General features: G+C 49.6%; 1 protein-coding gene across 5 annotated transcripts in view; it reads left to right on the plus strand.

The window, feature by feature from the left end:
* Positions 1–1,205: 1,205 nt before the first annotated feature.
* The window catches only part of LOC130122614 (Kv channel-interacting protein 2), a 190,077-nt gene continuing 175,960 nt past the window's right edge, over positions 1,206–15,322 (plus strand). For 3 of the 5 annotated variants that reach the window (XM_056291550.1, XM_056291548.1, XM_056291552.1), the window contains exon 1: positions 1,206–1,282. In XM_056291550.1, the coding sequence (XP_056147525.1) occupies positions 1,206–1,282 (77 nt within the window). The remainder of the gene's footprint in view (positions 1,283–15,322) is intronic. The other 2 variants (XM_056291551.1, XM_056291553.1) reach the window with 1 other exon arrangement.

Raw genomic sequence — 15,322 nt, forward strand, 5'->3', positions numbered from 1 at the left:
ATGAAGGCTATTCCATGCGAGAAATTGCTATGACATTGAAGATTTCCTACACCGGTGTGTACTACTCCCTTCAGAGGACAGCACAAACAGGCTCTAACAGGTACTATTTAATGAAGATGCCAGTTGGGGACCTGTGAGGCGTCTGTTTCTCAAACTAGAGACTCTAATGTACTTATCTTCTTGCTCAGTTGTGCAACGCGGCCTCCCACTTCTTTTTCTACTCTGGTTAGAGCCTGTTTGTGCTGTCCTCTGAAGGGAGTAGTACACACCGGTGTAGGAAATCTTCAATTTCTTAGCAATTTCTCGCATGGAATAGCCTTCATTTCTAAGAACAAGAATAGACTGTCGAGTTTCAGATGAAAGTTCTCTTTTTCTGGCCATTTTGAGCGTTTAATTGACCCCACAAATGTGATGCTCCAGAAACTCAATCTGCTCAAAGAAGTGCCCATCCAACCAATCCAACTTGTGGGAGCTGCTTCTGGAAGCGTGGGGTGCAATTTCTCCAGATTACCTCAACAAATTAACAGCTAGAATGCCAAAGGTCTGCAATGCTGTAATTGCTGCAAATGGAGGATTCTTTGACGAAAGCAAAGTTTGATGTAAAAAAAATCTTATTTCAAATACAAATCATTATTTCTAACCTTGTCAATGTCTTGACTCTATTTTCTATTCATTTCACAACATATGGTGGTGAATAAGTGTGACTTTTCATGGAAAACACAAAATTGTTTGGGTGATCCCAAACTTTTGAACGGTAGTGTATATATGTTTGTGTGTGTGTGTGTGTGTGTTGGTGTACGACTTCACCAACGTGCCGCTCCGTCTAAATTCCCTGTGTGCGCGCGCGCGGGCGGAGCAGCGCGTCGGTAGTAGTCGGAGTCTCAGCACGCCGAGCCTCACCCCGCAGAGCCTCACCCCGCAGAGTCTCACCCCGCAGAGCCTCACCCCGCAGAGCCTCACCCCGCAGAGTCTCAGCCCGCCGAGCCTCCCCCCGCCGAGCCTCCCCCCGCCGAGCCTCACCCCGCCGAGCCTCCCCCCGCCGCTCGGACGCTCCTCTTCCCTCCAGACGGAAACTTAACATGACGTGTTGACGGCGCGTGAAGCCGTCCTCCGCGAGGCACACAATCAAGCCTTTCTCTCCCACGAGCTACCAGTTTCATAGCGTGACATTCCGGCGGCACGAGAGAGGGGTGAAAAAGAAAATAATGAAGGCGAAGAACCGCGAGCAGAGCTTGTCGGATTCCCGGGAGCTGGACGGCTCCTACGACCAGCTGACGGGTGAGTGGACGGGCGCCGCTGCGCCCCGGCGAACGGCACCGGTACAGCCCGGAGTGGAAGATCCAGTATGGCTGGTCTGTGCGAGTTGCCGGTTCCGCCTAAGTTGCGGCCGGTAACATTTCACGACCTGTGCGCCAGAACCTGTTGTCAGGTACCGGCGACGCGGGAGGCGCAGTAGCGCACTTGGCCGCCCCGCACGGCGCGGCCGCCCCGGACAACACACATACTGCGTCTTCTGACGGGCTGTACGCATGTTGTTGTTGTTGCAATGTCGTGCGTTGTGCTGGTGATGGATGGATGACTCGGTGATGGATGGATGACTCGGTGATGGATGGATGACTTGTGTGGAGGAATAAGACCAAAACCGTTGTAGTTCTGCTGACCTGGCTCTTCCATGGGAGACCACGTTACTGTCGCTCCCCTGACTTTGCTCAAACGTGTTAAAAGCCCAGATAACACTTGATGCCCCGGCACCTTGTGGTGGCGGTGGTGGTGGTGGGGTTGGGTGGGTGGGTGGGTGGGTGGGGGGAGACCGGGCTCTAAGATGGACGAGGAGTTTGTCCGGTTGCACTTGCACGCAGATTTGCCGCGAGAGCCGCGGAGACAAAATGGGGCACTTCGCGCACCCGGGGCGCGTGCTGCTGTGGGGCATTTTGCCGTGTTACGCGGGAAGAAGATGGGGCGGGGTGGGGGGGGTCGTCACCGGATGGAGGGAAATCGCGACTCTTGGCGAGGAGGCGCGCTGGTTCTGTCTGTGTGCTGGTGGAGGAGCGAACAAGGAGGTAGCGCAAGAAGATCGCATGTGGTGAGGTGAAGGAGAAGGGCACTTCCTGAGTGGCCGAGAGGAAATTCACACGAGACTCGGAGACGGGGGACAAAGCAAGAGTAAACAGGACACGCAAGTTCGATGCCATGCTCGTGGCAGGCATTGCAACGGGACGGGGCTAGTGTGCACACAGTAAGCACACAGTAAGCACTGCGTGCACCTTGTTGTGACTTCTCTTATGTACACTATGCACCTGTGCGTCCAACAGGCGACCGTTCCGCCCCAGCGACCGACGAGCTAATTACCGGACTAATTACCAGACGGTGAACCGCATCGGACACCTGTAGTCAGACAGTGGGAGGGGGGGGGACCAACACGTGGCTTAGTATGCGTGATCCCATCTTCACGGGCGCGCCTCTCTGCGTGCCTCTGGATGCCGAGCGCCCTGCCGAGGAGGCAGTGGGTGACTATACCTCTGGTGCCGCTCGCGCCTCCTGTTGCTGTGCGCGAGGGGCTGTTTGGCTGACCGAGCGCGAAGGCGTTCGTGTTGCGGTGCGGTGTGTTTTCTGCCCGAGCACACCTCGGGCCCGCGCGGGGGAGTCCTGCACGTGCAGGCAGCTGTGCGCCCGCGGCTCGGCGCGGCCAATCCGGTCTCGTTTCCCGACATTAGCGGCGGAGCGGCCGCGTGCCGCGGATGTAATGCGTCCAAGTTAAGACAAGCATCTGGGCGCGCATACCTGTGTGTGCGTGCGCGTTCGTGCACGTGCGCGTTCGCTCGTGCCCGAGTATTTGTAAGTGTGCTTATTTGCGTTTAGACTTGCGTGCGTGTTTGCGTGCGTGCGTGGGTTTGTGTGGGTGTCGTAAGAAGCAACAACACCGTTTCCATGTTCTCCGTGGTCTTGTTGCTGAAAGTCCCGGATGTTCTATGCTGTTAATTATTGTGCCTTGTTGCAGAAGTCCTATTCCCGCACCCGCTCTTTAAAAAGCGCAGACGGCCCGAATATGTTCTGCACAAACGCGCAACATGCGCGGTGCAACACAACCCAACTCCGGGACTGCGACGTGGTTGAACATTTGAACCGTACAAAACCTTAACGATGCGCTTACTAGGGGTCGACCGGTACGGGTTTTTTTCTGGGCCGATACCGGAGCCGATTACTGGTTAGTTATGGAGGCCGATAGCCGATATTTTGGGGCCGATCTCACCTGGATAAGGACCCAGTAGGGCCGCCCAGAGGCTTCATAAGACATGTTGACGTAGTGACTATCAATTGGACTGGCGTGTATTTGCTGAAAGCCCTGACCTTCCATTCGGCGCACCTCCGCCGCTGTCCCCGGCATTGATTCCCTAATCAGAGTCAGACACTGAGCCAGACTCCTCATCGGTGATAAGTTCATCTGGCTTGAAACCTCGAGGAGACTGTATCGAGGTCAGGTTGTGCGCTCACTCCTCTACACCTCTGGAAGAGAACCAGCCTGCCTCTGGGATCACCTCTTCCAGAGAACCAGCCTGCCTCTGGAATCACCTCTTCCAGAGAACCAGCCTGCCTCTGGAATCACCTCTTCCAGAGAACCAGCCTGCCCCTGGAATCACCTCTTCCAGAGAACCAGCCTGCCTCTGGAATCACCTCTTCCAGAGAACCAGCCTGCCTCTGGAATCACCTCTTCCAGAGAACCAGCCTGCCTCTGGAATCACCTCTTCCAGAGAACCAGCCTGCCTCTGGAATCACCTCTTCCAGAGAACCAGCCTGCCTCTGGAATCACCTCTTCCAGAGAACCAGCCTGCCTCTGGAATCACCTGGAATCGCCCCCCCCCCCCGCCCACTGTCCACAGGAAACCAGATTATCTCCTTTTTTAACGTTTAAGCGAGTGGAGGGGACAAGTCACTCAGCGTGGAGGAGCAATTTACTTCCTGGCGTAGTTTTTAATGGGTTTTTGAAAGCTGTGATTTGCATGGCTAATTCTTCTTTTTAAGGGCGCCTCTTCACACAACACATTTAGCCGCGACACTTTGCACGGTCATTAAGGCTGTCTCCTGCTGCGCAGAGCTGGCCTAATGAAGATGTGGTGTGGTTCCTGTCATGGCAACATATTACACACCAAGCTGATGTCATGGCAACATATACACACCAAGTTAATGTCATGGCACCGTATTACACACCAAGCTGATGTCATGGCAACATATACACACCAAGTTCCTGTCATGGCAACATATTACACACCAAGCTGATGTCATGGCAACATATACACACCAAGCTTATGTCATGGCAACATATACACACCAAGTTGATGTCATGGCAACATATTACACACCAAGTTGATGTCATGGCAACATATACACACCAAGTTCATGTCATGGCAACATATACACCCAGAGGTAATGTCATGGCAACATATTACACACCAAGCTGATGTCATGGCAACATATACACACCAAGTTAATGTCATGGCACCGTATTACACACCAAGCTGATGTCATGGCAACATATACACCCAGAGTTAATGTCATGGCAACATATACGCACCAAGTTGATGTCATGGCAACATATTACACACCAAGCTGATTTCATGGCAACATATACACACCAAGTTGATGTCATGGCAACATATTACACACCAAGTTGATGTCATGGCAACATATTACACACCAAGTTGATGTCATGGCAACATATACACACCAAGCTGATGTCATGGCAACATATGTCATGGCAACATATACACAACAAGCTGATGTCATGGCAACATATTACACACCAAGTTAATGTCATGGCAACATATACACACCAAGCTGATGTCATGGCAACATATTACACACCAACTTAATGTCATGGCAACATATTACACCCAGAGTTAATGTCATGGCAACATATTACACACCAAGTTGATGTCATGACAACATATACAAACCAAGTTGATGTCATGGCAACATATACACACCAAACACGTACTGATGCTTTGTTGTTGTATTCAATACATTATAGACACACACAGACCAGGAAGGCTGTGTGTGTGTGTGTGTGTGTGTGTGTGTGTGTGTGTGTGTGTGTGTGTGTGTGTGTGTGTGTGTGTGTGTGTGTGTGTGTGTGTGTGTGTGTGTGTTTGTGTGTGTGTTTGTGTGTGTGTGAGAGAGAGGTAAAGGTGAAAGCAAGTGCAAATTCTTTTGTTGCCATTTCTTCAGTAAAACAGACAGTATATGATGTGATGTGCTCTGTGTGTACACTGTGTGCATACTGTGTACACTGTGTGTACACTGCGTGCCTGGCTTTGTGTTGATACTCGTGTGCTTTTTGTGTGTGGGAAGGGCCGCTACAGGTGAGTCATTCTTACTTAGAAGTTGTGCGTCTGTATGTGTGTGCGTCTGTATGTGTGTGTGTGTGTGTGTGTGTGTGTGTGTGTGTGTGTGTGTGTGTGTGTGTGTGTGTGTGTGTAGCAAACAAGAGCGAGAGAGAGCAGATGACTTGTGTAGCTAACAGGTATGGCGTGGGTGGTCTCCGAGCATCGCCGCTTGGTTCTAGTGAAACAGAACCTACTTCAACACGCTACACTTAACCAAATCCTCCTGCCGTTCTGTGTTGCGTGCATGTGACGGTGTGTGTGTGTCTCTGTGTGTGTGTCTCTGTGTGTGTGTGTCTGTGTGTGATAGCCTTGCATCCCCCCGTTGTGTTTGAGGTTTGAGTACAGGCTGAGGGATGAGAGGTAATTATAGAAGCGCTGTGTGGTAATCTCCTCCTCTGCCTCACATGGCAAACTCGGGGGGGGGGGGCACATCTTGCACACATACACACACGCACACGCACACACGCGCACGCACACACATACACACGCACACACGCACACACGCACACACACACGCACGCACAGACATACGACTGTATTATGTGACTGTCATCCTCGCCGCTTTGCCTTGCTCTTAGTTCTTCATCGCAGAAGTAAAGCCATAATGACAGACAGACAGACAGCAGCTCCGCCAGGCCTCGTGCTGCCTCCACACACATGCTGCATGTGAAGGCAGCAAAAAACGAGACAGGGGGCGTCCGGGTGGCGCGGCGGTCTATTCCGTTGCCTACCAACACGGGGATCGCCGGTTCGAATCCCCGTGTTGCCTCCGGCTTGGTCGGGCGTCCCTACAGACACACTTGGCCGTGTCTGCGGGTGGGAAGCCGGATGTGGGTATGTGTCCTGGTCGCTGCACTAGCGCCTCCTCTGGACGGGGGTGGGAATAGCGTGATCCTCCCACGCGCTACGTCCCCCTGGTGAAACTCCTCACTGTCAGGTGAAAAGAAGCGACTGGCGACTCCACATGTATGGGAGGAGGCACGTGGTAGTCTGCAGCACCTCCCCGGATCAGCAGAGGGGGTGGAGCAGAGACCGGGACGGGAACAGTGGGATAATTGGGGAGAAACAGGGGGAAAAAAATCCACTCCCCCCCCAACCCCCCCAAGAAGGACACAGTGATGACAAATCTTCATTTCTTGGCTTATCATCTCATTGTTAGAGGCTTTCTGACGCTCTGGTCTGCGGCTCCTTTCACGCTCTGATTCTCATCGGAGCCCATTTCATTTCGGGGCCTCGTGATGGATGCCGAACCTTTTCATTTTGTCACTCTTAGTGTTACTCAATAACCGGTCGGGGAGAGCTAGTCCCGCTGGCCATTAGAGAGAGAGAGAGAGAGAGAGAGAGAGAGAGAGAGAGAGAGAGAGAGGGGGGGGGGGATCCTTTCAGACTCCTTGGGAGTACGAGCTCCTCCTCCCTGAGATGGGCAGACAACTTCACCGCCACCCAGAAGAAAGCTCACAAAAGACACAGCTCAGGAATTTCTATCACAGCTCAGGAAATGTGGAGTGCCACGAGTTACAATGTTACAGTTCTCCAGAGTTGTAACAGCAAGTGTGCTCACTCTCTAAATAACTGTATCACAAATCCGAATCCGAATCAGAAACACTTTGTCGTTTCATTTCACGCACTTGCGCGCATGAGATGAAATGACACATTGTTTCCACCAACCCACAGCAGTGCCACACAAGGACGAAAAACACACCCAAAAGCTACACCAACTACAAGAACACACATATCCAAATTAACACATATATCTAAACTAAACAGCACACAAACTAAAAATCACTGTCCAGGAGAGCGAACGCCAGCCAGGATGACTGTCGGACCTGCCGGTCTGCATGGGCTAGCAGTTAGCTTAGCCTGCCCCGCTTCCGCGTCCTGACAGAGCGCCCTCGGTGTTTCCTCTTCAGGCGCAGCTCCGGGCAGGGCCGTGGTCCCTGGGCCCACAGGACGCAGCAGACCAAGCTCTCCCAGCCATCAAACGAGGACAAACTTAGACGTGGACAAAGACACTGAGAAGTGTGCTCCCTTTCTATGGCATGGCTCTGAGCTCCTTACCCTTTCTGAATTATACCATATTCACGTTCAGGGAAAGGTTTTAAAACTGTTAAGGACTCCTCACACCCGGCCGACCCCCCTTTCAGTCATGTCCCTTCAGGTAAAACCCTCCACAGTGTCAAGACCAGAACATCTCGCTTCCACAACAGCACTTACCATGCAGCAATCCGCGTCCTAAATGCTTGACTGACTGAACCGGTGTAGTCTCCTTGAGCACGTGCACTTTCATTTGTCCCTTTTAGGGCATGCGGTTGCATTAACTGGATGATAACTGTAACAGCGTGTTTTCCGTGGACGCCTTGTTTGTATTGTGTGGTTATATGTTTAATGTTGTTGTCTTTGAGCACCTGAAAACAAAAAACAAAAACAAATTCCTAACCAACTGTAAAGTTGATATTGCAATAAATGAGTGAATCTTGGATCTTGGATCTTGGATCTTGGATCTTGGACAGAAAGAGTGAAGTCCACCACATGTCCCCCTGCTGATTCACTTACACTGGCTCCCCCGTGTCACTGCGGATTAATTTTGAAAATTTCATCTTCAACATTCAAAGCGCTGCATACTCTATCCCCTGCTCATCTCACAGACCTTCTTCAGACCTACGCTCCATCTGGCTCCCTGCGGCCTTCACCAGCAGGTCTGCTGGCACTACCTCGGGGCTTTCTCCTGTGCTGCACCCTTCAGTGTCATACAAGGCGCCTCTGAATAAAATGTTGGTTGTTATGGTTGTTGCAAGTTCCCGCAGTGTGTTGGAGGAGGATAGGCAATGTTTGTTTCCTTCACTCGCAGGCAGTTATGGGTCTTTATTTATTCGCCGTGATTGGTGGCAGAAGCGGCGGTCTTTCGGGGTCGGTGTTTGAGGCGAAGAGGAGATCATCTGACTGCAATATCTGTCCTCTGAGCCACGGGCATGGCTGCAAGTCCACGAATTCTGGGATGGCATCCACCTGTGCCCCCGTCCACAGGGTTAGTGGTTGTGTCAGGAAGGACATCCCACGTCAAATTTTGCCAGATTATGATGCGGATTGACAAGAACATACCGGATCGGTCGAGGGCCGGGTTAAAAAGGACTGCTATTGGTGCTGTGCCCTCACAGGGCACCGGCGGGGCCTATAAAATCTGCTGGTGCGACCCCTGAGAAACAGGGACTAAGCCGAAAGAAGAAGAGTCTGTCCTCTGAGCAGATGGATTTATACAGGCTACACCCACACACCAATAGTTTGAGTTTGCTCGTGGGTGAGGAATTTAAGGATAAGATATGTTTCTGATATATGATGACATCTTTATTTGTTTGATTGTGTGTGTGCGCGCGTGTGCGTATGTCCATCCTTAAGATTTATTGGATATTTCTGCTTGGCACAAAGAGCTGATGGCCCACTGCGCAGTAGTCAGCACAATCCTATGGATACACGCACATAAAAACATACCAACACAAACACGTGTACATAGTCACACCTGCTACTAGTACTTTCGGCGTGTGCCGTTAGGGGGCGCCACAGCGGATCGTCCGTTTCCATCTCTTCCTGTCCTCTGTATCTTCCTCTGTCACACCAGCCACCTGCATGTCCTCCCTCACCACATCCATAAACCTCCTCTTTGGCCTTCCTCTTCTCCTCTTCCCTGGCAGCTCCACATTCAGCATCCTTCTCCCAGTATACCCAGCATCTCTCCTCCACACATGTCCAAGCCATCCCAATCTTGTCTCTCTTGCTTTGTCTCCAAACCGTCCAACCTGAGCTGTCCCTCTAATATACTCGTTCCTAATCCTGTCCTTCTTCATCATTCTCAATGAAAATTTTATCATCTTCAACTCTGCCACCTCCAGCTACACCTCCTGTCTTTTCATCAGTGCCACTGTCTCCAAACCATACAACATAGCTGGTCTCACAACCATCTTGTAAACCTTGTACATAGTACATAGTCACATCAATATATTCAATATATTCACAACTGCATTTCTGTTGTAGCACTTCAATCTTTTGGCAAATGCAATACCCAGACATGAAGTATTTTGTGTGTATTACCTTTGGTAGCCAAGGACTGCCTTCAGTTGGCTAGCATCACACAACTGCCATAGCTGTGGTCAGTATTGGGGAGTAACTAGCTACATATAATGGCATTACCTAATTGAATTACAAAATAAATGGAATTGTAATCCGTTACAATTACTGAGACTAAATATGTAATTAAATTGTAGTTACTAATCAAAATGTCGATGATTATAAAGGGATACATCCGAGTATATTCTTTTCGGTTAAAAACCCAGCCACTGAGGATGCACAAACCAGTGCATTCTCAGTGCAGGTCCCAAGCCCGGATGAACGGGGAGGGCTGCGTCTGGAAGGATATCCGGTGTAAAACCTTTGCCAAATCAAATATGAGGATCATAAATCAGATTTCCATACCGGATCGGTCGAGGCCCGGGTTAGCAACAACTGCCACTGGTACTGTTGGCCAGCAGGGTGCCGGTGGAAACTATGCTACTGTTGGGCAAAGGAGAAGGAGAGGGGGAAGGCATGTCCAGAGGTAGCGAGGGAGGAGGAAGGGTAGGAGTGTGGAGGTGGCACTATGACTGGTAAAGGGAGAGAGCTGGCTGATATGATGGAGAGATGGAAGGTAGATATACTGTGTGGGCCAGAGACCAAATGGAAGGGGAGGAAGGCCAGAAGCATCGGAGGAGGGTTCAAACTCTTCGACCATGGTGCAGATAGGAGGAGAAATTGGGTAGGGGTAATTCTGAAGGAAGAGTATGTTAAGAGAGTGTCGGACAGAGTGATGAGTATGAAGCTGGAAATCGAAGGTGTGTTGATGAATGTTATCAGCGCATATGCCCCGCAAGTTGGGTGTGAGAGGGAAGAGAGAGAAGAATTCTGGAGTGAGTTGGATGACGTGGTGGAGAGGGTACCCAAGGAGGAGAGAGTGGTGATTGGAGCGGACTTCAATGGGCATGTTGGTGAAGGGAATGGAGGTGATGGGTAGGTGATGGGTAGGTATGGTGTCACAAAGAGGAATGTGGAAGGACAGATGGTGGTATATTTTGTGATAAGGATGGAAATGGCTGTGGTGAATACATATCTCAAGAAGAGGGAGGTTTAGAACATGCCGTGACATAGTATAAAATTGGAGGAAAGTGCACATAGGTGGACTATATCTTATGCAGGAGGTGTGATCTGAAAGGGACTGCAAGGTGGTGACAGGTGAGAACATAACAAGGTAGCATTGGCTGGTGGTCTGCAGGATGACTTTGGAGATCAAGAAGAGGAAGAGAGTGAAGGCAGACGCAAGGATCAAATGGTTGAAGTTGAAGAAGGAAGACTGTTGTGTGGAGTTTGGGGAGGAGTTAAGACAGGTACTGGGTGGTAGAGAGGAGTTAATGGATGGCTGCACAAGCACTGCAGAAATAGTGAGGGAGACAGCTAGGAAGGGTACTTGGTGTGTCATCAGGACAGAGGAAGAAAGACAAGGAGACTTGGTGGTGGAATGAGGAAGTACAGCAAAGTATACAGAGGATGAAGGTGGCAAAGAAGAAGTGGGATAGAGAGATAAAGAAAGTAGACAGGAGTACAAGGAGATGCAGAGTAAAGTGGGGATAGAGGTGGCAAAGTCAAAAGGAAAAGGTGTATGGTGAGTTGTATGAGAAGTTAGACACCAAGGAAGGAGAACGAGACTTGTACCAACTGGCTAGACAGAGGGACTGAGCTGGGAAGGATGTGCTGCAAGTGGATCAAGGATAGAGATGGAAATGTGCTGACAAGTGAGGAGAGCGTGTTGAGAAGGTGGAAGGAGTACTTTGAGGGGCTGATTGAAGAAAATGAGAGAGAGAAAAGGTTGGATGGTGTGGGGATAGTGAATCAGGAAGTGCCGTGTCACGCCCCGTCTGGATAGTTAAGTTATATTTTGTTTCTCCCAGTGTTCTTTGTCTTGTACTTCCTGTTTTATTTTGTTACTCACCTCTTGTCTCGTTTCAGGTCCTTTACTTCCTGCCCTCACGTGTCTCCCTCCTGTGTGATTACCTGCCCTGCCCTAATGTGTTGCACCTGTGTCTCATGGTCTCCCCTCCTCCAGAGTATATAGTCCTAGTGCTCCCCTCCTTCTGTGCCAGTTCGTCTTGTTCCTTGTGACAGCGTTCCAGCATTTTTCCCCTTGTGTTAAGTTTCTTGAGCCCTGTACTTTCCTGACCTGTTTTTTGCCTTTTTTGACCTCGCCTTTTGCCTGCCGATTTGGACTTTGCTGCCTTGTTATCTGACCACCTGTGTACTGACCTCTTTCTGATTGAAAGGACTGATTTTTGTGAACTGAGACTGAGTCTGCGTTTTGAGTCCAAGCCTGTGGTTCAGTACTGACATGCAGTGGATTAGCAAGGAGGAAGTGAGGGCAGCTATGAAGAGGATGAAGAGTAGAAAGGCGGTTAGTCCAGAGGACATACCTGTAGAGGCATGGAGGTATATAGGCGAGGTGGCAGTGGAGTTTTTAACTAGATTATTTAACATCATCTTGGAAAGTGAGAGGATGCCTGAGGAGTGGAGAAGAAGCATACTGGTACCGATTTTCAAGAACAAGGGCAATGTGCAGAACTGTAACAACTACAGAGGTATAAAGTTGATCAGCCACAGCATGAAGATATGGGAAAGAGTAATAGAAGCTAGGTTAAGAGGAGAGGTGATGATCAGCGAGCAGCAGTATGGTTTCATGCCAGGAAAGAGCCCCACAGATATGATGTTTGCTTTGAGAATGTTGATGGAGAAGTATAGAGAAGGCCAGAAGGAGGTACATTGTGTCTTTGTGGATTTAGAGAAAGCATATGACAGGGTGCAGAGAGAGGAGGTGTGGTATTATATGAGGAAGTCGGGAGTTGCAGAGAAGCATGTAGGAGTGGTGCAGGATATATATATATATGAGGGCAGTGTGACAATGGTGAGGTGTGTGGTTGGAATGACGGATGTGTTCAAGGTGGAGGTGGGATTACATCAAGGATCGGCTCTGAGCCCTTTCTTGTTTGCAATGTTGGTAGACAGGCTGATGGACGAGATCAGGCAGGAGTCTCCTTGGACTATGATGTTCGCGGATGACATTGTGATTTCTAGTGAGAGTAGGGAGCAGGTTGAGGAGAGGCTGGAGAGGTGGAGGTATGCACTGGAGAGAAGAGGAATGAAAGTCAGTAGGAGCAAGAAGGAATACATATGCATGAATGAGAGGGAGGACAGTGGAATGGTGAGGATGCAAGGAGCAGAGGTGACAAAGGTGGATGAGTTAAAATACTTGGGGTCAACTGTTCAAAGTAACGGGGAGTATGGGAATGAGGTGAAGAAGAGAGTGCAGGCAGGGTGGAGTGGGTGGAGAAGTGTGTCAGGAGTGATTTGTGACAGAAGGGTACCAGCAAGAGTTAAAGGGAAGGTTTACAAGATGGTTGTGAGACCAGCTATGTCATATGGTTTGGAGACAGTGGCACTGATGAAAAGACAGGAGGTGGAGCTGGAGGTGGCAGAGTTGACAATGCAAATATTTTCATTGGGAGTGACGAAGAAGGACAGGATTAGGAACGAGTATATTAGAGGGACAGCTCAAGTTGGACGGTGTGGGGACAAAGCAAGAGAGACAAGATGGAGATGGTTTGGACATGTGTGGAGGAGAGATGCTGAGTATATTGGGAGAAGGATGCTGAATATGGAGCTGCCAGGGAAGAGGAGAAGGGGAAGGCCAAAGAGGAGGTTTAAGGATGCGGTGAGGGAGGACATGCAGGTGGCTGGTGTGACAGAGGAAGACGCAGAGGACAGGAAGAGATGGAAACGGATGATCCGCTGTGGCGCCCCCTAACGGGAGCAGCCGAATGTAGTAGTAGAAGTAGACTTTTTTGTTTTGTTAAAAGTTTATATGTAGAATGTAACATTCATTCTGTTGCTTTGCATCTTTTTGCTGTGCAGGAAGGCCTTCTTTTGGCATATTTTCAGACAACCCAGGTCTGAACTTTTAAGAACTTTTAATAAAAGTTTGACAGTGATCAGTGTTGAGTACTGCTGTGAGGTTTACACTGCCCAGTTTAAATGTACTTTTTGGGACTTTTCAGATTTGTTATCCAGTTTAAAACATTTGCTAGAACAGTAATCAAAAAGTAATCAAATGTAATAAGTTACATTACTTTGATGAAGTATTTAAAATAGTTACATTACATAAGACATTTCTAACAGGGTCACTAGTAATCTGTAGCCTATTTCATTTCAAAAGTAACTTTCCAACCCTGGCTGTGGTTCTCACCTCTTCATACAGTGAGGTGACCCGCATTAGTTTTAAATCCTTAATCCCTGGCTACACCAATAAGCTCATCGCCTCATATACATACGCACTCACACCTACAGATGTGATGAGGGTCTGCTGACACACACAACATCATGAGACCACCACAAAAGCCCCGTCAGGTGACTGTCAGAACAGCCCAATAGCAAAGCGCTACATAAACATTTCTAAATAGTTTAAGCCAAACTTTGTGACCACAGAAAAGAACAGATTCCAGGACAGGGATGGCCCTCATAATTGAGGCTGTCGGAGGGAGTTAGGCCCAGTGTCACTGTCTCTGTGGCACAGTTGATGCTACTATATGGCCAGCGGCACTAATTAATAGGCCTGATTTAACGTGATATCTGATGTGGTGAGACATGTCTGACACATATTTCCTCATTAGGGACCGTCGCTGCGTTCCCCAGCAGCCTTTTTCTTGAAGCACCAGTTCCGCTGATGATGATGGGAATGGGTGGCTGGATGGGGGAATGCTAGGAGGGAAACATATATAGTCGTTAGTCTTCTCTGTCTTATGGGTTGCATCGTCGAAGGGAGGGATGAAGGAAGGAGTAACTAAAAGAAGGGAGGAATGTAATCGGCAAAACAGTGGAGCGAGGGAAGAAATTAAAACAGTTGGAAGAGATATCGGAGTGCAGACAGTCCCATTTTCCACACATCCCACGGGTGCTACTTGGTATTCTTTGGGTATCATTCTCTTTATGCCAATCATTATCTGGTAATATACCAGTGCAAATGCTTATGCACTGACGCTTATCCAACAATAATGATTCTGTTTTCATATTGAAATGAGTTTTCAATATTTGGCCGGCTGTCCTTCACTGTCCTCTCCCTTATGGTCTTATCTATATATCTATATATTCTGCTTCTTCCAGCTTGCTCGCTATTTCTCAGGGGTTGCCACAGCAGACTATACAGTTTCCATCAGTACCCGGTGAGGGCACAGCACTACTGGCGGCCGTTGTTAACCTGGGCCTCAGCCAATCCTATATGGGGCCTCGACTGATCCGGTATGGTCCTGTCAATCTGCATGATGATATGCCAAAATTTTATGTCGGATGCCCTTCCTGACACAATTGCTAACCCTATGGATGGGAGCACAGGTAAAGTGCTGGATGCCAACCCTGTATTCATGGACTTGCACCCATGCCTGTCACTACACAATATATAGCTCTCATCTCTCATCATCAGCCACTTCTCCGGGGTCGGGTCGTAGTAGCAACAAGCTAAGTAGGGCACTGCAGACGCCCCTCTCCCCAGCAACACCTTCCAGCTCCTCCTGGGGGATCCCAATGCGTTCCCAGGCCAGATTGGACAGGTAGTCCCTCCAGCGAGTTCTGGGTCTACCCTGGGGTCTCCTCCCAGTTGGACGTGCCTGGAAAACCTCCGAAGGAAGGCGCCCAGGAGGCATTTTAATCAGATGCCCGAACCATCTCAACTGGCTCCTTCCAATGCACAGGAGCAGTGGCTCTACTCCGAGCTCCCTCTGGATGTCCAAGCACCTCAACCTATCTCTAAGGCTGAGCCCAGACACCCTATAGAGGAAACTCATTTCAGCCACTAGTATCCGTGATCTCACCCTTTCGGCCAC

The sequence above is a fragment of the Lampris incognitus genome, chromosome 13 (assembly GCF_029633865.1).
Source record: "Lampris incognitus isolate fLamInc1 chromosome 13, fLamInc1.hap2, whole genome shotgun sequence".
Classification (NCBI taxonomy): domain Eukaryota; kingdom Metazoa; phylum Chordata; class Actinopteri; order Lampriformes; family Lampridae; genus Lampris; species Lampris incognitus.